The sequence below is a fragment of the Acinonyx jubatus genome, chromosome B4 (genome assembly GCF_027475565.1).
Source record: "Acinonyx jubatus isolate Ajub_Pintada_27869175 chromosome B4, VMU_Ajub_asm_v1.0, whole genome shotgun sequence".
NCBI classification, from domain to species: Eukaryota; Metazoa; Chordata; class Mammalia; order Carnivora; family Felidae; genus Acinonyx; species Acinonyx jubatus.
Genome location: NC_069387.1, coordinates 6,633,618 through 6,654,044, shown reverse-complemented (window position 1 = coordinate 6,654,044; position 20,427 = coordinate 6,633,618). Strand labels below are relative to the sequence as shown.

The 20,427-nt window shown below is 55.6% G+C and overlaps 2 protein-coding genes across 2 annotated transcripts in view; both read left to right on the top strand.

The window, feature by feature from the left end:
- The window catches only part of ITIH5 (inter-alpha-trypsin inhibitor heavy chain 5), a 79,142-nt gene extending 77,526 nt beyond the window's left edge, over positions 1–1,616 (top strand). The window contains exon 14 of the mRNA XM_027073373.2: positions 682–1,616. Coding sequence (XP_026929174.1) covers positions 682–983 — 302 coding nt within the window. The 3' untranslated portion in view covers positions 984–1,616. The remainder of the gene's footprint in view (positions 1–681) is intronic.
- Positions 1,617–2,198: 582 nt separating this feature from the next.
- On the top strand, positions 2,199–6,519 carry LOC128316273 (uncharacterized). The gene is made up of 2 exons (XM_053225237.1): positions 2,199–2,369; positions 4,856–6,519. Exon 2 carries the CDS (start codon positions 5,397–5,399, stop codon positions 6,309–6,311), a length of 915 nt encoding a protein of 304 aa, XP_053081212.1. The 5' UTR covers positions 2,199–2,369; positions 4,856–5,396; the 3' UTR covers positions 6,312–6,519.
- The last annotated feature ends 13,908 nt before the right edge of the window (positions 6,520–20,427 follow it).

The following is a 20,427-nucleotide window of genomic DNA, read 5'->3' as shown; positions in this document are numbered from 1 at the left end:
GCCCCCGTCCCGCCCCGGGCGGCAGGCCGTGTCCTCTGGTTTCCGCGCGAGGTCCCACGTGGGTCCTCTGCCCACAAGTGCGGGGCGGCCGCCGCCAGGGCCTGGTTAGAAAGCAGGATTTCCTGGCACTGGAGCTGGACGGGTGGGGTCCGGCCTGACGGCCAGGGGCGCAGGCCGGGATTCCTTTGGCCTCGGCCGTGCCCTCACGTGACCTGCGGTACTCTGCGGAGTGTTTCCGGAGGAGACCGAACAGACACCGAATGCGTGGTCCGGAGGGGCCTGTGGCCGGAGGAGAGGGCACGCCCCGCCCTTCCCCCCCTCCTGTCCTTCCAGCTCTGGTTCCCCGTCTGTACTAGTGGTCCGGCAGCCTCCCAGTGTTAACGGGGGTGGGGGGGGTGGGGACCGCTCTGAATGCCACCTGGGGCCCCCCCTCCCCCGTCCGTACCCTCCCAACACGCGCCCCGTCGCTGACACCAGAAGGTGCGAGTCTTCCGGGAGGGTCCGACCTCGGACCGCGGTCAGCCAGACCCCCCGCCTCCGAGCTCCTCCGCCCCCGCCCCCCACCTCGGGTAACCCCGAGCGCTGGCCGGCCGCCACCGGTGGGCTCCTCGGGCCTGACGCTCCTCAGCCCAGGGCGGCCTGCACTCGACTCACACCCGGCGCTTTCTTGTGTCCTCCTAGGTCAGTTCCTGAGCCGGGACGCCACGCTCACGCAGGAGCCCGCCGGGCTCAGCCCGGGCCCTGGCCGGCCTCCGCGCCCGAGGGCGGGCGACGGGCCGGAGACGGTCCTGAAGGTGAGAGGGCACCAGGTCCCGGTGGTCCGGAAGCAGAGGAGGATCTACAACGGGGAGGAGCAGGTAGACTGCTGGTTCGCCAGGGGCTACGCGGCCGGGCTGCTGGACGGCGAGTACCGGGACTACCTAGCAGCGCACCCGTTTGACTCAGAGACCGCGTTCGGCCTGGGACCGTCCGGGGGGCTCTGACGCCGGGCCCGAACGAAAGGGGACGCGCGGGGACGCCACGGTGCGGCTCCTGTGGCCGGCGCGCGCCCGGCCTCCCGACGGTTGACTGCGACCCGTGACCCACCCCTGCTGGCGCGTAGGCCCCAGGTCGGCCTGAGAGAAGCGTAGGGGCGGGGCGCTGGGGCGACAGTGGTCTTTCCTTGTGCGTCCTCCCCTCCGCCACCCCCCACCGCCGTGATAGAGAGAGAGGGTAGCACCGAGGAGAAAGGTCACGCCGCCTCGTCGGCCCGGTGCGCGCGCATCAGGCCGGCCGGCTCGTCCCTCTCACGGCCTGTCGTGTGGGAACCGGTGAAGGAACGTCGCCACAAAGCCGCTTTCCTCCGTGGCAAGGGCCACGTTTGGGCACTCTGCTTTTCGCCTGCCGTTAGCGCTTCGGAATCTCCCCTCGCAGAGCTCCCGTGGCCTCCGCGTGCGTGGCCACCCTCCGCCTCAGGGGAGCCTGCGTGGGCCCGGGCCCGGGTCATGCAAATAGCTCGTAGGTTTGATCATTGTAAGCAATTCAGGCTTTTCTTAGGAGGGGATTTTCTTCTGCTGTGATATCTTGCCCTTGAAAATGAGTTTTCATTAAAAAAAAATTTGGTTGAAAATCGAAAACGTGCATCCCAGAGACCATCTTTCTCTCCACGGGCTTTGTAAGAGGCCGCTCGGCTGTGCTGATGTGTTTCTGTCCGTTCCCGTAAAGCTAATAAACAGGACAGCCCCGCGCGGCTGGTTTTTCCTGGCCCGTCCCGGAGCTGGAGACTCGGCCGGTGCTCCACTCGGCCCTCCTGTACCTGTGTCGTGACTCCGGCCTCATTTGCTCGCGGTCCCGGGGGAGGTGACCCACCAGGCCCCCGCGGCACTGGGATGGGAGGTGGGGCCGGCACGGGGCCTCATGGGGCTGCCCACGTTCCCAGCGAAGGTGCGGCCGCGCTGGCAGTCTGGGCAGCCGTCCCACGTGTCAGGGAGGCCGAGCCAGGAAGTGGGCACGCGGGGGGCACTGCGGCTGTTCCGGACAGACGGTCCGACCCCACGAGGGAAAGGTTACATCGGTGGCGGGGGCCTCAGAGGTCAGTGAGTGGGCCCGTCCGTGAAGCCCGTCGCGTCATCGGGGGGAAGCCGGGCTGAGGGCGGCCGGGGGGGGGGGGGGGCGGGGGGAGGGAGGGGACGTTTCCCTTCCGTCTGGGGGACCCGCTCGCTCTCCGCCGCGCGAACCCACCCAGCTCTCGGGTTTTCCCAGACCCGCTGCCGGAGTTCATACCCGAGGTGCGAAAACACCAGCCCAGCCGCGGACAGACGCGTCCGTACTTCGGGGCTCAGAGGAAGAAGAGGGGTGTGAAGCAGGGCGGGCTCCCCGGAGGCCTCCCGGTATGTAAACCCCGCCCAGCCGTGCAGACGTCCCTGGAGCTCTCCGGGGGCCGTGCCTCATGCCTGCGGTGCCGTCCGGGTTTGGGCCTCTAGGCTGCGGGGGGGGGGGGGGGGGGCGGGGGGGCGCGCTGGCCGGCTCAGTCGTGCAGCGCGTGATGCTTGATTTTAGGGTTGTGAGTTCGAGCCCCGTGCTGGGCGTGGAGTCTTCTCAAAAAAAACAAAAAACAAAACAAAACAAAAAAAACACCAAAAAGACCAAACAGAAGGGCTGTTACTACACGTTACCAGTTAACTCCCGGTTACTACTGGTTTCTTTCTTTTTTTTAACATTTTTTAAACATGTATTTATTTATTTATTTATTTTTGAAAGACAGAGAGAGCACTAGTTGCTGAAGGTCAGAGAGAGGGGGAGACACGGAATCTGAAGCAGGCTCTCAGTGGTTAGCACAGAGCCGAATGCGGGGCTCGAACCCACGAAGCGGGAGCCCATGACCTGAGCTGAAGTTGGACGCTCAACCGACTAATCCCCCCGGGGACCCCCAGTTACTACTGGTTTCTAAGAGCAGGGACGAGTATTCCTGCGAGGTACCTCTCACTTACTCTCCTATACTCAAGTATCAAGGTTGAGCTTTTATTTTAACGTTTTACTTACTTCAGACAAATCCCACGTTTCTTTTTCCTCCTCTTTGTTGTCTGCGTCTTTTTATTGCGGAAGTTATTTACCATTAAGTGTTCTTAGCTGGAGACCGCGGTATCTCCAGATATCTCCACATTCACGTTGTACTAAGGACCTCATAATCTGATTGGAAAACATAGTGTTTTCCGTGGGTCACGTGTGCTGTGCATCGCAAGCCTTTAAAAAAAAGTAAATGCAGAAGAAAGGAATTCGCTTCTCAGGTGGGGAAACTGAGGCAGAGCGCAGCTGCGCGGTTTTTCCCACGTCGTGTGGAAGACCTAAAACAGGGCCAGGCTGAACTTGCTAGCTTTGCCATGACCTCACCGTGACCTCACCGTGACCTCACCGTCCGGGCCATCATTTCTTTCCCGTATAAATGGGGGGAGTGGTGCTGAGTAAGCAGTTACATGACATCAGCCACCACCACATTCCAGCCAGAGGAGTTGCATCCTGACCACAGCCGTGTTAGCACGTCCAAGCGGCTGACGAACTGGGGTCTTAGCAGGGCCCCCCCGCCCCCGGATCCGTATCCCCTCGTCATCTGAGGAAGAGAAACCTCTGAGCAGGTCCCTCCCTAAGGGTTTCCCGATTCAAAGCGTCCCATTTCCCCAATTAAAGGGACGGAATGTTCTCTACCCACCCGTGCTGGGTGCCTTATCTTCTTCCGTGGGACTTTTGGGTGATTTACTACTTCCGGCTAGAGGGGGTGGGGCCGGTCGCATAAACCTGGGTGACACTCCATCACAGCCGGGCGGTGGCATGCTGGGAGCGGGACAGGCCACCTCCCTGCTTCTTTCAGGCATCACGCCGAGTCTTTGATTGCGTCTTGTGTCCTCATAGGTGGATTAAGGGACAGGATTTATTTCTTGAAATTTATCTCTCGGCCAAAGTGAACGGCATGCAGTGAATGTTTGTGTTCCCCCCAGAATTCACATGCCGCAGCCTAAATTCCCAGTGTGGTGGCCTTTGGAGGGTGATGAGGTCACGAGGCTGGGGCCCCCGGATGGGATTCGTGCCCCTGTAGGAAGAGACACGCAGAGGTGGTCTTCCTGCTCTCCCCCACGCGAGGACAGACCCAAGTCAGCATCTGTCTGTGAACGAGGGGCAGGGCTCTCGCCAGACGCCGCACCCGCAGGCCCATGGACCCTGGACCCCCAGCCTCCAGAGCTGTGGGAGAGGAATGTCTGTTGGTTAAGCGCCCCCAGTCTAAGCCCCCCGGCCTATGGCATTCTTGGAATAGCACCCTGAGCCGACTGAGACAGTGAATCCAAAATGCGAATTCTATCTCCTTCGTCCAGCCACCCGCAACACGTACAGTGCAGTTACTAACTCGGAACCATTAGAACGTGATCCAGCTAAAAAAAAAAAAAGCAGCAAATAAAGTCACACGGCTAGGCTAAGACTTAGAAACGTAACTTTAAATATTTATTTTAGTCGGTTTAATAAGTAGGGCACGAGATAGTTCACGTTCAAGAGACTTAAAAAAAAAAAAAAATTAAGACCAGGGCGCCTGGATGGCTCAGTCGGTTAAGCGATCTCACAGTTCGTGGGTTCGAGCCCTGCGTCGGGCTCTGTGCTGATGGCTCAGAGCCTGGAGCCTGCTTCGGATTCTGTGTCTCCCTCTCTGCCCCTCCCCCGCTCACGTGCACGCTCTCTCTCTCTCAAAAATAAATACACATTAAAAAAATTTTAAACTAGGAGAATGAAACGTAAAGACACAGCATGTGGTTACGTTTATGTTTTGAGGGATCGTGGAGTTAGGGCTGTAGACAAAAAGCCTTGATGAATCCAACCGCACCCTTGCTTGTAGAAATCTCTGGATTACGTGAAATAGCCGTAAACGGAGCAGCGAGTGACACGTTAAACCAACACAAACTACTGTACAGAACGGCAGACACGCAGCAACCATTCCCGACCATTTATTTAACCGTCACACGCACAGACAAGCGGCTTATCCCTCTGGGACTCTGACATCCCGGGGCATCTGCCACCTTCCCATCGGGTCCCTCGTATGCACACGCCGCGTCTAGCTGGTACTTCTTCCATCTGCCTCTGGGGCGGTTTTGCGCTTCAAGCGGCCTTTCTGGCTCGTGGTTCTGGCACTGTCTACCCCCCCCCCCCCCCCCAGCGCCGGTGGTCCTGCCCAAGCCTGTTCACATTCCCACCGTGCTCCGCCACGTGCCGAAGGGAACAGTCCCTGGTTAGAAGCAGCAGGGACACGGAACGTGACATCCGGCGCTGGGAGGCCGTGAGAAAGAAGAAACAAAGGCGGCCTCTCTGGGCTTCGGCTTCTTCGTCCGCACAAGGAAGGGGTGCACTCAGACCCTCTGATCTTTATCTTTCTGCGGCAGATGAAGGTACTTCCTGAACCTCCAAGCAATAAACGCAGCACGATTCACTCGATGACGCCGCTGTGTTTGGGGATCCAACGTTCCAGACCCGGGGATTCAGGGGAAGACCAAGTTCAGGCCTCCGTGGAGGGGACGGCTGAGGGCGGGAGAGGGAAGGAGCGCCAGGGTGGAAACATCCCTGCAGTACGGCGAGAGCTGGGCCGCGGGCTGGCGTCTGCGCCTGGAGGAGGCGGGGAGGAGGCTGGGAAACCATCCCAGAGATGGCCGAGAGCGCCAAGCCGCGGGCGGAAGGGAGTATACAGAGGCCGCCACCCAACGGAGTTTTCTAGAATGTCCAGCAGCTGTGAGCATCTTGCAAATGGAAGCACCTTTCTCCCCCCGCCCACTGTCCCACGAATCCAGCGATCACTGAGGCCCCGGTGGGTGCCACTCCATACGGTCCCAGGTCCCTCACCACCTCGACGCCCCTCTCTGGCCCTGTGCTCTTGGCTGCAGAGGACGCCCGGCAGAGTCACAGCGGCACGGGGTCCCCTCCCGCCACCAGGGCTCCCGCTGGCATGTGGCCAACTGGGGTCACCTCTTTCCCCCGCGCCCCCCAGCCCCAGCATCCACTCCGTTCTGCTCCAGCCTCCTAGACCACCTCGCCCACGGCTTCCCAGTTTTTTGTCCCCTGTCATGCTGAGAAAACTGCCAGGAGCTCCCATTTGCTCCGTGCCCCATCACAGCGGCGCTGCTGTCCCGCGGCCCTCGTCTCCGCGCCCCGTCCTTCCAGGTGCAGCTGGCTGCCTCCTTTGTCACTCCCCTGGGCAGGTGCTTCCGTTAGTCTCTTTCTTCCTAGAGTCTCCAGACTCTCGCTCCCCCCAGCTCTGCCCTCTTGATTCCACAAACCACTCCGGGAGGTCCCCTCTGCTCTGACCCCGTCGTCCCCACCCGGCTCTTGGCCTGCCCTCTTCCGTGTGCTGTGTCTGCGGGGTGGTCGGTGTTTGAAACCTCGCTTTTCTTTTCCTTTACCTCTTAGGTACTGGACTCATCACAGTCCGCGTCTGTCCTCGGCACGTCTACGCGGGCGGATCTGGCGACCATTGCCGCCACCCATTCCTGCCTCTGAGTGTGGCTGTGTCAGTCTCTCCCTCTCGCGAAATCCTGGAGCCTTTGCTTCTTTTGTGCGATTGGTTTCTTAGTTTCTTTTGCTGAATGTCTTCCCTCCTACCAACCTGTGTGCAGACTTGCCTTCAGGTTCCCCCTAGGTCCCCTGTGGGCTCTTCTTCGGGGACCCCGTCCGAATCAGCCTCTGGCTCCGCGTGGGAGATCCTGAGAATGAAGGTAAGGTCCTGACCGCTCGTCTGGGGACGCTTCCTTTCATTTTTCTGGAGTCACCTCAAACTCAGGAATAAAAGCAAACTTGCTATCCTCAAAGCGTCTGTCTCTTGAATAGAAGTATTTGGAATTCAGGATCTGGGAAGAAAGGAAGAAGTTGTAGCAACAGTCCTTTCTGTTTTGACTTTTGCAAATAAAGGTGTGTGTGTGTGGGTGTGTATGCATCTCATAGGAGGCCAATTTAAAATTAATTTTAAAATGTTTTAAAAATACTTTTGAGAGAGCACATGAGTGGGGGGTTGCAGAGAGAGGGAGAGAGATAGAGCACAAGCAGGAGAGGGGCAGAGAGAGAGGGAGACACAGAATCGGAAGCGGGCTCCAGGCTCCGAGCTGTCAGCACAGAGCCCGACACGGGGCTCGAACCCACAGACCGCGAGATCGTGACCTGAGCCAAAGTTGGACACCAAACCGACCGAGCCACCCGGGCAAAATTCATTTTTAAGGACACAGCATTCTTCCTGAAAATTCTCTGTTAATCATATTATTTTCTCAAAACAACAGCTGTGTTTGTGCAGGAGGGGGGCCCAGTGTCCTGACTTGCTCACTGGGAATTTCTGGTTATATAAGATGAATATCTCACACACACTGAGTTCACGGATACGTCCATGAAATTGCACCATCAGCACAAAATACATTATAAATACGTTCTAGTGTGCTTTTAAAAGATAAGTTCTATTTGAAATGGAGGAAAGACACCAGTCCCGGCACCTGAGCGGGAATGGATGTATGAGCCGTGTACCTGCCACCGCTGTTGGCCTCACACGGCTGGGCTCGTCCAGCCCCACGAATGGGAGGGAGAGAAAGCTGCCGAAAGCCAGCTCCCACCTGAGAGTTCACACGGACGCTACAGGAAAAGCAAACCTTTCCAGGGGAAGGTAGAATCAATGCAGAGTCTGAAGGCTCGGCTCAGAGGTGAAGTGTAGTTGCCTTTGAAGAAGGCTGGAGCCCAGGAATATTCTAGACACTGAAATTTCCCCCATGCAATCTGGAGGCGACTCTTTATTCTTTTTAACCTCATCCTCCACCTGCCTGGCAAACTTGAAATCGGGTACTTTGAGGACTTGCGATAAAAACATTATAGAAACCTGGGTGTATAAGTGACGGACCGTAACGTCTTAAATGTTCCTGCAACTTTCCCAGAAGACAAAATGCTTCAAAACAAACACGTTCACTTGTTCACTCAACCAATATATGCATCTTTTCATGTTTTCATTTCTTTTTGAGAGAGAGTGAGCGCACGCAGGCAGGGGAGGGGCAGAGAGAGAGGGAGACACAGAATCCGAAGCGGGCTCCAGGCTCCGAGCTGTCAGTAGGAAGCCTGACACGGGGCTCGAACCCACAAACCGTGAGATCATGACCTGCTGAAGTCGGACGCCCAACTGACTGAACCCCCCGGGTGCCCAAAACTTATTTATTCTTAATAAAAACACTGCGGAGGGGCGCCTGGGTGGCTCAGTTGTTTGAGTGTCTGACTTTGGCCTAGGTCATGACCTCGCCATTCTTCCGTTGGAGCTCTGCATCTGGCTCAGTGCTGATAGCTCAGGCCTGTTCGGATTCTGTGTCTCCCCCTCTCTCTCTCTCTGCCCCCTCTCCCACCCACACTCTCTCTGTCTCAAAAATAAATAAAACAACAACAACAACAAAAAAAAAACACTGAAGAAAAGGAAAATAAGCTGTGCAGAAGAACTAAAATCCAGGGACTTTGAGTGTCTCACCTTCATTACAGAGCTGCGTTTTGGGCATAGGCTGATCCAGCCACAGTACCTTTGCTTGTCCGGTGTCGCCGGGATGCTGTGGACAACACGAAGGTGGCTTCCACTGCGACTCTGGTGGATCGAGGGACCCTGCGTCCAGCACCCGCCCGTGGGGCTCAGCCGAGTGTCACGGGGCAAGGAGAAGACAGGATGGTGCGGGGTGTCCCCGGGGCCGTGACTTCAGCATCGCCTTTTCCCTCTGAAGGCGGATGTCCGCGGTGTGAATGTTGGGCTGCTTTCTGACCCTGGTCCGGGCACCAGGCTGGGACGTGCTGAGCCGGAGGCCACGGGACCGCTCCGGGACCCTCCTTCTCCCTTCTCCTTAGAAACAGCTCGGGACGAGGAAGCACGTCCGGGGAGCTCGGGTGTAGGGAGCGGCTGGGGAAGGGGGTCCCAACCCGCAGCCATTAGATGTGCAGAAATGGAGCGCGACAGAACTCGCGCGCACCCTCGGTGGCTTTTCGACGTCACTCCTGCTTGGAGAGGCCCAGACACCGTGGCTGTGGCCATGATTAATGAGCCACGGGTGCACCTGCCGGGACTGGGGCTGGGGAGGCGGGGGCTCGTGGAACTTCCCCTTTGCACGGCCAGACGGCCACGGCGATGCGCAGGTGACACGTCTCGTCCTAGTTTCTGCGGGGGGCGGTGGGGGGGGCAAGGGAGCCGGAGCAGAGCTCTGCGTGGTCAGGGCGCCCGGAAGGAGCCACGCACTTGGCTCTGGGGCCGCGGGGAGGACCGCGCGGGGGTGGGGAGGGGCCGCGAAGAGCCCACAGCCCAAAGGCAACGTAGCCAGAGAAGGTCTCCCGCGACACCCACCTCGTGGGCCCGTGCTCCGTCATGGCGTGGGGGCAGTGACGTAACCCGGAGCAACAGCCTGCCGGGGCCAGAACGGGATGAATTTCCGCGGTTGCGCCTGCCTTCCTTTCCCCATGAAGACCCCCCCCCCACCCCCGCCCACCCGCCTCGTGTCCCCTGCTCCTGCTTCCCCACCCTCCGGTCGTCTGGGGCGCCTCACCCACACCCGAGACCTGCAAGGAGCTTAGCCCCCATTGCCTCTGTGGGGGCCGCCCGCCCAGCTGCTGGACGCAAAGGGGGAGGGACACGAAGAAGGATGCGAACCTTGGCCACCACCGTCGGGAGCCTAGGGGTCCCCCCAGGTCACAGCATCGGTTTTTATGTCGGTTTCCTTTCACGACCTTCTCTCAGAAGCCCCCGTGGGGTTGCGAAGTCGCGTGTGCAGGATGTTCCTTGCTGCTTTTTTTTTTTAATTTTTTTTTTTTTAACATTTATTTATTTTTGAGACAGAGACAGAGCATGAACAGGGGAGGGGCAGAGAAGAGGGAGACACAGTATCTGAAACAGGCTCCAGGCTCTGAGCCGTCAGCACAGAGCCCGACGCGGGGCTCGAACTCACAAGCGGTGAGATCATGACCTGAGCCGAAGTCGGATGCTTCACCGACCAAGCCACCCAGGCGCCCCCCTTGCTGCTTTTTAAAGGTAAAAAAGTTTTTAATGTGAAAAGCAAACACACAGACACCAAGAAATAGCCTAAATGGCCGTCCCAAGGTGGCAGCGTACTTTCCTGGTGGGAACACAAACACCAGGGCTTACAGCTAATGAAATGAGGTGTGGGAGCCTGGGGGGCTCAGGCAGTGAAGCGTCCGACTTCGGCTCAGCTCGTGATCTCCTGGCTCGTGGGTTCGAGCCCCACGTCGGGCTCTGGGCTGACAGCTCGGAGCCTGGAGCCCGCTTCGGATTCTGTGTCTCCCTCTCTCTCTGCCCCTCCCCCTGCTCGCACTCTGTCTCTCAAAACACAAAACAAAACAAAACATTAAAAAAAAAGCTAAAATACAGAATCTGTCTCTCTCTCTCTCTCTCTCAAAACAAGAGCTAACCGCAGGTGACTCTCTTCCTAAAAGCTGTTTGACGTGGACCCTTGGCTACCATATCTCGGTGGCCGCCACACCACGGGCCGAGCGGAGGGCCCCGTGCTGTGATTGAAGCCGAACTCGTCTGGTGCGGGTCCTCAAATGACCCCACTCCCCTCTCAGGGAGCGGAGCCTAAGTCCGGGTACAATGCCTGGCCCAGCTTTCGGTGTCTCTCCCTCTCTTCAATTGCTTTCCTCCAGGGGGAGAGGAGAGCAGCTCCCAGACCTCCCTGGGGGGTCAGGGAGAGGCAGGCCTCTTCTCTCCCGCTCATGGGGGTCATGGTGGTGGCCGAGAGCCGGCCACCCGCCCGTGAGCGGACAGCCAGTACGGCCAGGCCCGCGCCATGGGCGCTGGGCCCGGGCGCCCCTCTACCTGGGCCTGCTAGGATTACAGAATGTGCGGGCCGAAAGGGGAGAACGGTCTGGAAGGCTCCGTGAAGCCTGTGTCCCCACGCGGGAGGTCCCGGGCTGCCCTTGCGGCCAGCCGGGCTGGCTGGAAAGAATGGACTTATTATGTGGGTGGGGAGGGGCAGCGAGGTGTTGAGCGGAGAAAATGGTTGAAATTCGAGTCGCACTGATGCTGGCAGCTTGGCGCCTGCTGTTAGACCGGCAGATGAACTCTGATAAACCCGAGGCACTTTCCCCACACCCGCCTGGAAACTCTAGCACCCCGCGGAGAGTGCAGGGCGGCTGGGAGGGGTCCGGGGAGACGGGGCTGTGAAGCCCAGGGTGGGGGCGCTCTGCATTTCCAGAGGGGCAGGCAGGAAGCCAACTTTGCTCAGGTCAGGCCATTCAAGTACAGGTCTGGTGCCTTAATGGGTCTGCAGGGGCAGGTACACAGCCGGGGGGGGGGGGGCCTGCCCTGGGGCCTGGGCAGGGGTGGGAGGAGGAGGGAGGGAGAGGGTGGCAGGAAGCACACCCCTCTGCCCCCGTGCACCAGCACTTGGACCAGACAGCTCCAGTGGTGACCGGAAGCTGGGGATGGGACCCCCCGCCCCCCCGGCAACGCGTCCCTTGCCCAACCCTCCCAGACAAGCTGGTGAGAAGCTCTTCCCCCAGGGAGAGTCACAGCACCCCATGTTTCCCCTTCTAGTCCTGGAGATTGGGGTGAGTCTGAATTTGTGTGCTTAAGCTCAAGGTCCTCAGCATCCACGCACAGCAACGTGAATGCACCTGACGCCACTGAATTTTGCCTTAAAAAGATGGTCAATGATAGATCTACCATGAGGTCCAGCAATCCCGCTTCTGGGTCTAGGCCTGAAGGAAATGAACCTGTGATCTCAAAGAGTCACCTGCTCTCTGCATTCGTGGTACTCACAATAGCCAAGGCACAGAAAGAACCGAAGGGTCTTTCAGTGGAAAAGTGGCTACAGAAAACGGAATATTACTCAGCTTTGAAAAACAATTTGCAACAACATGGATGAGTCTGGAGGGCGTTGCTACTAAGCGAAATAAGCCAGACAGAACAAGACAAAACACGGAATAGTACCGCTTATATGCGGAGTCTAGAAAAACCAAAACCAAACAGACAAACAAGTCGAACTCACAAGAGAGTAGAAAAGTGGCTGCCAGAGGCTGCCAGGTGGGCGTAGGGGGAGAGATGGGAACACGTTACCCAAAGGGCACAAGCTTCCGGTTATAAGATGAACCGGGACTGAGGATCCGATGTGTAACATGGTGAGCACATTGGCAACACTGTATTGTGGGACTGAAATTTGCTAAGACAGTAACACTCAAGTATGAAAAAAAAAATGGTCAAAACAGGGTTTTGAGGGGCGCCTAGGTGGCTCAGTCGGTTAAGCCTCTGACTTTTTTTTTTTAATTTTTTTTTTAACGTTTATTTTTGAGACAGAGAGAGACAGAGCATGAACAGGGGAGGGGCAGAGAGAGAGGGACACACAGAATCTGAAGCAGGCTCCAGGCTCCGAGCTGTCAGCACAGAACCCGATGCGGGGCTCGAACTCACGGACCGTGAGATCATGACCCGAGCCGAAGTCGGACGCCTAACCGACTGAGCCACCCAGGCGCCCCTAAGCCTCTGACTCTCGATTTCAGCTCAGGTCACAATCTTGCGGTTCATGGGATCGAGCCCCGCATCGGGCTCTGCACTGACAGAGAGGAGCCTGCTCGGGATTCTCTTTCTCCCTCTCTCTCTGTCCCTCCCCCACTTGTACCCACTTTCTCCCCCAAAATAAATAAGTACACATTAAAAAAACAACAACAGGGTTTTGAAGAGACATTTGCACACTGACGTTTATAGAAGCAATTTTACAAACACCAAGAGTTCTGAAAGGAACCAAAGTGTCCGTTGATGGATAAATGGATAGGTAACATGTGGCCTATCCATACAGTGGAATAAAATTCAGCCTTAAAACGGAAGGAAATCCTGTCCTATGTTCCAACGTGGATGTACCTTGAGGACACCGTGCTAAGTGAAACAAACCAGCCACAAAAAAGACAAAGACCGTGTGATTCCACTTACACGAGGTATTGAAAATCGTCAAACTCACAGAGAAAGTAGGGTGAGGGTTAACAGAGGCTGGGGGAGAGGGGACAAGGAGGAGCCGTGTGAAGGGGACAGGGTTTCCTATCTGCAAGGTGGAAAAGTTCAGGAAACCTAATTCACAACTTAACTCCACTGACTTGTGCACTTAGAAGTGGTGAAAACGATAAATTCCGTGTTATTTTAAAAAACTAGAGTTTATTTTCTGGAGCAATTTTAGGGTCACAACAACATTGTGAGTAAGGCACAGAGAGCTCCCATCTGTGCTCTGGTCCTGACACCACAGCCCCCCCACTGGCAACGCCCCCCCCCCCCCGACAGAGTGGGACAGTTGTCACAACGGAGCCTAAATGGACACATCCTCACCCACACTGTTATGTGCTTTTACCACAACGGACAAAAAATGTGAGCACAACATTGATAGAAAAACCCGACATAGTGCACGGTGAGAGAAAATGATAGATGAAACTTATTTACTACCATGGATGCAAAAATTCTGAATTTTTTCAGAGGTTTCTCTTTTCTATTTATTGATTTTGAGAGAGAGGGAGCAGGGAGGGGCAGAGAGAGAGAGGGAGAGCGAGAGGATCCCAAGCCAACTCCGCACTGTCAGTGGGAAACCCGACGTGGGGCTCAAACGCACGAACCACGAGCTCATGACCTGAGCCGAAACCAACAGCTGGTCGCTTCACCGACTGAGCCACTCAGGTGCCCCGGATGCAGACAATTTTAAATTAAAGATCGGCTAAGAGTCCGCATCAAAAGCATGACAAAATATGGTTTAAATGGTGAAAATTGTGTTATGCATATTTTAGCATGATTTAAAAAGAAAAAATCCTCTCTTTTACCTTCCAGCCTGAAGAACAGACCCTCGGGGGCTCCAGGGTCAGGCTGGAATCACCGCGAGTACCTCTGGGCACCGAGGACACCTGTTCCCAAGCAGCCTTCCTGAAGAACACAACAGACACCCGTGTGCATCCAAGGCGCGGTCAGCTGGCTGCCGGGCCTGCCGGGCCTTCTGGGCGCTGTCGGGTCCTCGGGACTTGGGAGAAGGCGCCAGGCGTGGGTGTGGAGGCTGCCTCATCCTGTTTCCATCTTCCCCCTCCGCTGCAAGCGAAGCATGTGACTCCCTGGACCACCTGCCAGAGAGGGAGAGGGCTGGTGACGGGGTTGGATGCTCTGTTCCTAGACTGAGTCCTGTGGGAGACACTCTGTCCCCACCTGCTGTTCCTAAAGCCTGGGCCTCCGGCAGGAGAACACCGGGTTCAGTGACGGGACCGAGCCGCCCCTGGTCTGCCCGCCAGCAGGCAGTCTGACCCTGGAACTGCCCACCTGGTGAGAATGTCCTGGCTGGCGGACAGCCGCCTTCTCGTTGTGTCTTCTTATGGAGGAAAAAGAGAGAGAGAGAGAGAGAGAGAGCTTTCTTACAAGGCCTCTAATCCTCTTGGATCAGGGCTCTAGCCTCATCACCTAATTTACCCTTAATTCCCTCTTTACTCCAAATACCATGACACTGAGGAGGAGGGAGTTCACGCATGGATTCTGGGAAGGACACAATTCAGTCCAGACTGTGTGGTTATGGCTCAGTCTGTACACTCCTAAATCCGTGTAACTCGACGGCAACCACAGGGAGAAAGCACTCAGGGAGGAAGGAGGAGGCGTGGGTCCCCGTCTCGTCCACCAAAGGCAGAAAACCTTAGGCAGGTCCCAAGCGCGGGGGCCACTTGGTCCCCTGGGCTCTGGAAGGAGACTGCCGGGGTGGCGGTAAATGTGTTCAGAGCCCTCCAAGCTGGTTATCGCGGTTGAGCTCCGGCCCCGTGGGTTACGAGGGGAGGAACGCTCTACACGGGCCTCGGCCGAGAACGGGGCTCTCTTCTCGTGACCCGCTTCTCACACGGAGTCCCAAGTGCAGTCCCAGCGGCTGCCCCACGCTGGGGGCCTGGAGCAGGAAGCGGAATGTCAGAGACGTTCAATGCCGCTCGCCCGCTGCCTCAGTCACCGCTCCACTTGCCGAGAGAGGACACCGGGGCCCGGGGAAGGAAAGTCGTGCAAGCCTGTCGTGCGGCTGGTTGGGGCAGGACTGGGACTCAGGACCCCCAAACTTCGTGTAACTTTGGAGAATCTAGTCCTTCTCTTATGGGCAAGCGTTCCTGCCTCCCCGTGAGTCTTCTCCACCCACTCTGCGTTCCACGTGAAGCCTTGCACTCGTGTCCGTGAGACAGAGAATTTCCTGGGAGTCATCCCAGGAAATCCAGCGCCCTTGTCCACCGATGGCGGGAGGGAATATGGGTGTCAACAGGCTAAGGCAACCTGGCCGTAAGCGTGACCTTAAACCCTCGGTACTCCTCGACTCGGGGACCTGCGTCAAGGGGGGTGGTCTGTAAACATCATCACGATGTAGGCAGGAGATCCACGGACGATGATGGAACTGAACTAGAAACGATTCAGGTGTTTAACCAGATAGGGTTGGTGACGTTGATGGTGACACATTCACACGAGGGCGTCTTGTTATGCAAAGCCCAAATGACATGGGAAAATGTTCGTCTACGTTCACGGAAAAGAAAGCCATAGACAAGTCATTGAAAAGAGACCTGAAAGACATGTGCCCCAGTAATAATAGTGATTAGCTTCGGGTGGCAAGGTTTTATGTGATTATTGTTTCCTTTCTTGAAATTATTTTTTATTTAGTTTTAATGTTTATTTATTTTTGACAGAGAGAGACAGACCATGAGCAGAGGAGGGGCAGACACACACACACACACACACACACACACACACAGGATCTGTTGAGTAAAATCCTGATGGTGGATTGTGATAGAGGGTAAAGCATGTGTCTATCGTAAGGTCTGAGAAGGAAGGGGAAAACGAGGGCAGAGCGCGTTTATGATTTCTTGTCCATGTGTCTCCAGTTCGCTCCCCTCTACCCAGCTCGCTTTCAACTGTTCCAACCACTTGTTCCTGGTCATCCGATGTGACTCCGGTGAAAGAAGGTTCTAGCGGCTAAGGAAATGTAAAGAGAGAATGTGGGCTCAATCGTTAGGACTAAAGTTGCTCGGGGAGAAAGGCGAGGATGTTGTGTATGGTGGAGAACCACAGCGACTGGAGGACGCCAAAAACGTCTGAAGGCTCCAAGTAGCTGAAGGGTCATTCTACTTCCTATAAGTGATGCCCTTGGGGTTGAAATAAAGACAGACTATTTTCCGTTTCCTGGCCTTTGACCGAACCGTGGCAGTGACAGCCGCCAATCATGTTAGTGTCCACTTGCCATCATGCCTGCTTCCTTTGGAGGCTAGATCTCAAGGACAGGAAACGCCAGGACAGCATTCAAGTGGCCAAAGGTTCCGGGCTGTTCGCAGGAAGCCAGGAGAGATCCGTGCCCCCGGGAGAATCCTTCGAAAACAAACAAAGCAAACCTCTGGTGTGGACCTCGTGCTGCACTCTCTGAACACATTCAGGGGTCCTTTCCTCCACTTAAGGGTCAGATGGCTTTATCGCCTTACGGGTTCCTTGAGGGAAACGCCAATCCTCGAGAGAAATTCCTCTGCCAAGGAGACACAGGGCTCTGCCGGCCTCTACCCCATCCCGAACGGAGGGGCTCAGACGCCACCTTCCTGTACTGACCGCGTGCCTGGCTGTGCTCCTCCATTTTGTTCTCAGAAACACGGGGACCCACTTACGATGACGGACCCACCTACGATGACGAAGAAAGGCACAGTGAGCGTCATGAAGACCAGCTTCCACTGAGGGGCTGGAATGTAGTGCGATGGAACCTTCCGGAGCTAGCGGGGAGGGTGACATCACCATAGGACAAGGCAGTAGAGTCCATTTTGAGGTCATCGTCACTGACACCGCGACAGCCTCTGACTGGGGAGCTAACCCCCCCCCCGCCCCCGCACTCCTTCCTGTCATCAGACAACGTGATGGAAACTGCACAGTAAGCAGATAGCTCACAATTTGACAGCAAATGAGGCAGGGATGTTTGGGGCCAGTGCACTGAAATCAAGTGGAGGCAATTCTCAATTATGGTTACGGAAGCACAGAGAGGTCTCGAAATCCATGAAATTTCCCAGCCTTGAAACTCTACCGAGGTTGCATTGTCACTGTCTGCCCTGACGTGTTTCGCCAAAACTGCTTCAAGATGAGTAAAATGGGCTGGTTTCTGTTCCCCTGGAGGATTAGGAAATGGTTCAGGTGTGAATGACTGGTTGAATCCCTATAATCAGTGCCTGGGGAGCCAAGAATTGGCCAGATCCAATCCTCCGTCTGGTTACAAACCTCACCACTCTCTTGACCGCCCACGGGACGGCCAGAGACGTCACCCAAATTCTTACTGTGGTCCAGCCTAGAATGAGCAGAACAAGCCTGGTGGCCACCTTCACACACACCATGGTCGGCAAGTTCAGGAGACACGGCCCAGTCCATTCCTTGGCTTGGAAAGGTCACCTTGGGGGACAGAATGAGCCCCGTGGGAGCCACTGACCAACACCCACCCTGGGGACGCCCAAGGGGATCACATCAGGCCATTCAGCAAAACCGTTCCTGGAGTTGGGCGCTCAACTTTTCATGGAGACAGCGCCACTTCCGGGCTCTGGAACTTTGATCACTGGCGCCACCTGGTGTTGAGCGCCGGTATTCCCCTTCTACGTCGACAAAACCAGGAACTAGGGAACAAGTGCCCTTGGCCCAGAAAGTCAGGGGCCCTAAGCAGCTAGGATGCTGTGTACTATTTTCCAAAATGTGTCAGTTTGGTTGCGATTACTTTCCACTTCCCATCAGAGGGGGTGGGAGGGAGGGGAAAGTGGGTGACGGGCACCGAGGAAGGCACCTGTTGGGATGAGCACTGGGTGTCGTACGGAAACCAATCTGACAATAAATTTCATCTTAAAAAACAAAAAAAAAAAAATTAAAAAAAAAAAGAATACCCCATCAGGGTGGTACCCCAGTAACCACTTTCTGCCTTTGCTGCTCTCTGTCTCCTAGAGTCTGAATCGTGTGACTTCCAGAAGACACCCCGCCCCCACCCAGCTCTCCACATACCGCTCTGTCTCCATCCAACTACACAATCCCTCGAGGACAGCGATCCCTTTATCTCCATGGCTCCAGCATGTCTCACGGTGTTGATACATGGGAGAAAATTAATACACACCGAGCGGGAAAAGGGACATGAAGGGACCAAGAGACGGACGTGAGGCTGATTTCAGGTCTGACCATTTTCCTTTTCAGAGCTCTGTTTCTTCTGCAACGAGAGAAGCAGTACTTTGATCGTCGGGGCCTCCTGGCTCTTTCCGCCACCTTCTCCTGACCTCCCTCTACGTAATCTGCCAGCACGGTCCCCACACAATTATGCCTGGATCATATCACTTCCCGAAATATAGGGACACACATCACCATTCTTTTAGGTTTTTTGCAGACATAAAATTCAACATGGGATCTCACACTGAAAAAAAAGTTCCTCCCCGTCCAACTCTCTTTCAACCCTTCTGATTCCGTCAAAGAAAAAGCAAAGGTCCTGGATAATGTTACTACGCCTTTAACACCTCTCGGATATCCATTGGAACAAAGGAATCACAGGCCAGACCATCAGCAGGCAACAATATCCACCTACAACTGTAAACTTTAATTACTCCCACCGCGAAAAAAGAGACGGTAATTATGTGATCACTGACGCTATGCCGGCAATCATATTGCCACGTAGAAATGTCTCAAACCAACAGGCTGCACACCTTCAATTTACCCAGTGTTATATGTCAAATATAGTTCGATTAAAAAAAAAAAAAAACAAAAAAAAAACAACCAAAGAAGTTTTCTTTCCAAAGCAGGGAGCCGAATCTGTTCACAGATGTTCTAGGTTTTCCCTGCAAGGTAAACAGATGTTTGCCGAGTCAGCTTAAGAGAAGCTATTAGGTCAGTCATCGTGGCGGGACCACAAGGGTATGGCAAGAAAAACGGGAAGGGGGTTGTGATAGGGGAATGAGTTCAACATTTGAATAACGAGACATCGTTCCCTCCTCGCCGCGTTTCTGCCTGTGCGCGCCTGGCCTGCCTCCCCAGGACCTGGCGTGGCCCGTTCAGAAAGGAAACGGGGGGCAGGTGGAGTCAGAGGTGGGCACTGCTTGCCTAGATGCTTCTCCGATCAGTCCTGGTTTCTGCACAATAGCCCTGCGGGGACGGGGCCAGTCTGTGACCGCAGGGAACAGTTCACCCCGTAATTAATCTTCCCTGGGCTCCCCCACTTTGCAGAGAAACTCGTGAGCCGGGTTCAGCTCTGCGGAGTCCCCATCAGAAATCTGTCCAGGGCTAATGAGTCGGCCTCCGCCTGGGGCCGCACGCGGGCAGATCCTGTATCTGGTGCCTGCCGAGGCGGGACAGCACGGGCACAGAAACATGTGGCGACTAAGGTCTCAGGAAGGCACCGGGGGGTTCCATTATCCTCAGCTTTCTGGGTAATGCAATCCGAAAATCAATTCTCATTAAATACAAGTGATCCTAATCCCTCTGACAGGTTACATCTTAAGTGATAATTAAAAGCATATTTCCTGACGCTGGGCTGCTGTGAAACGCATCCCTATTTATGCCACCGAGGGGGTCTCATGCTAAGACCGCGGACACTCATTAGCTCCCCCAGGAAAGCTCGGAGTTCTTGGAGTGTCATTCATTATTTTAATCTGATTTTCTTTCCTCAAGTGAAATAGAACCTGGCATTGGCGTTTGCTTTCTCCAGCTCCACCAAGAGTCCTTAACACAATTAACATTGTCCTAAGCCGAGGAACGAAGACGTATTTTGCAAGAATAGTTTCAGTGCCATCCGTCGGTAGGGCTTATTAATCCTCAGTAGCATCCCACTAGGTTTTAGAAACCTCCCTCAAAGCATAGGAGGGGGCACGGCAGTGGGGGTGCTCAGTTCCCTGTTTGCGAGGTCACGGTGGAGAGAATCCGTGTCAGGAGCCCTGGAGTGGGCGGCGGGGCTGACGGGGGGGGGGGGGGGGGGTGGTGGCTCAGCCTCTCAGAAAAGTAGGAGACTTTTTGCAACGGTCCGTACTAGTTAATGATTTGGCCCTTTCAGTTTCAAGATATCAAATTTTGTCTCCAAAATTCTAAATTGGAAAACAAAAGGGGAGGGTTGACGATGTCTTTCTTCTAAACTGGATCTACAGGTCATTAAAACGTATCACTAACCCAGAGGTGCTCGCCTACGAACAAGGCTGGCAGAGCTCTGCTCCTTCTGAAACCCCCGAGGGAGGGTCCTTTCTTGAACCGTCCAGGTTCTGGCCGCCCCGAGTGTTCCTGGGCGTGTGGCCCCATCACTCCGGTCTCTGCTTCTGTCCACTGCCACCCATTACCCCCGTGTCCCCGTCTTTCCCATCCTCATAAGGACACCAGTCATATGGATTAAGGGGTTCACCCTGCCCCAGCATGACTTCATCTCAACTAATTACAACTTCGGGGTGCCTGGGGGGCTCAGTCAGTTA

What these genes read in the sequence shown, in the direction of transcription:
- LOC128316273 (XM_053225237.1), top strand. Translation starts at nt 5,397, where the DNA reads ATGAAGGTACTTCCTGAACCTCCAAGCAATAAACGCAGCACGATTCAC.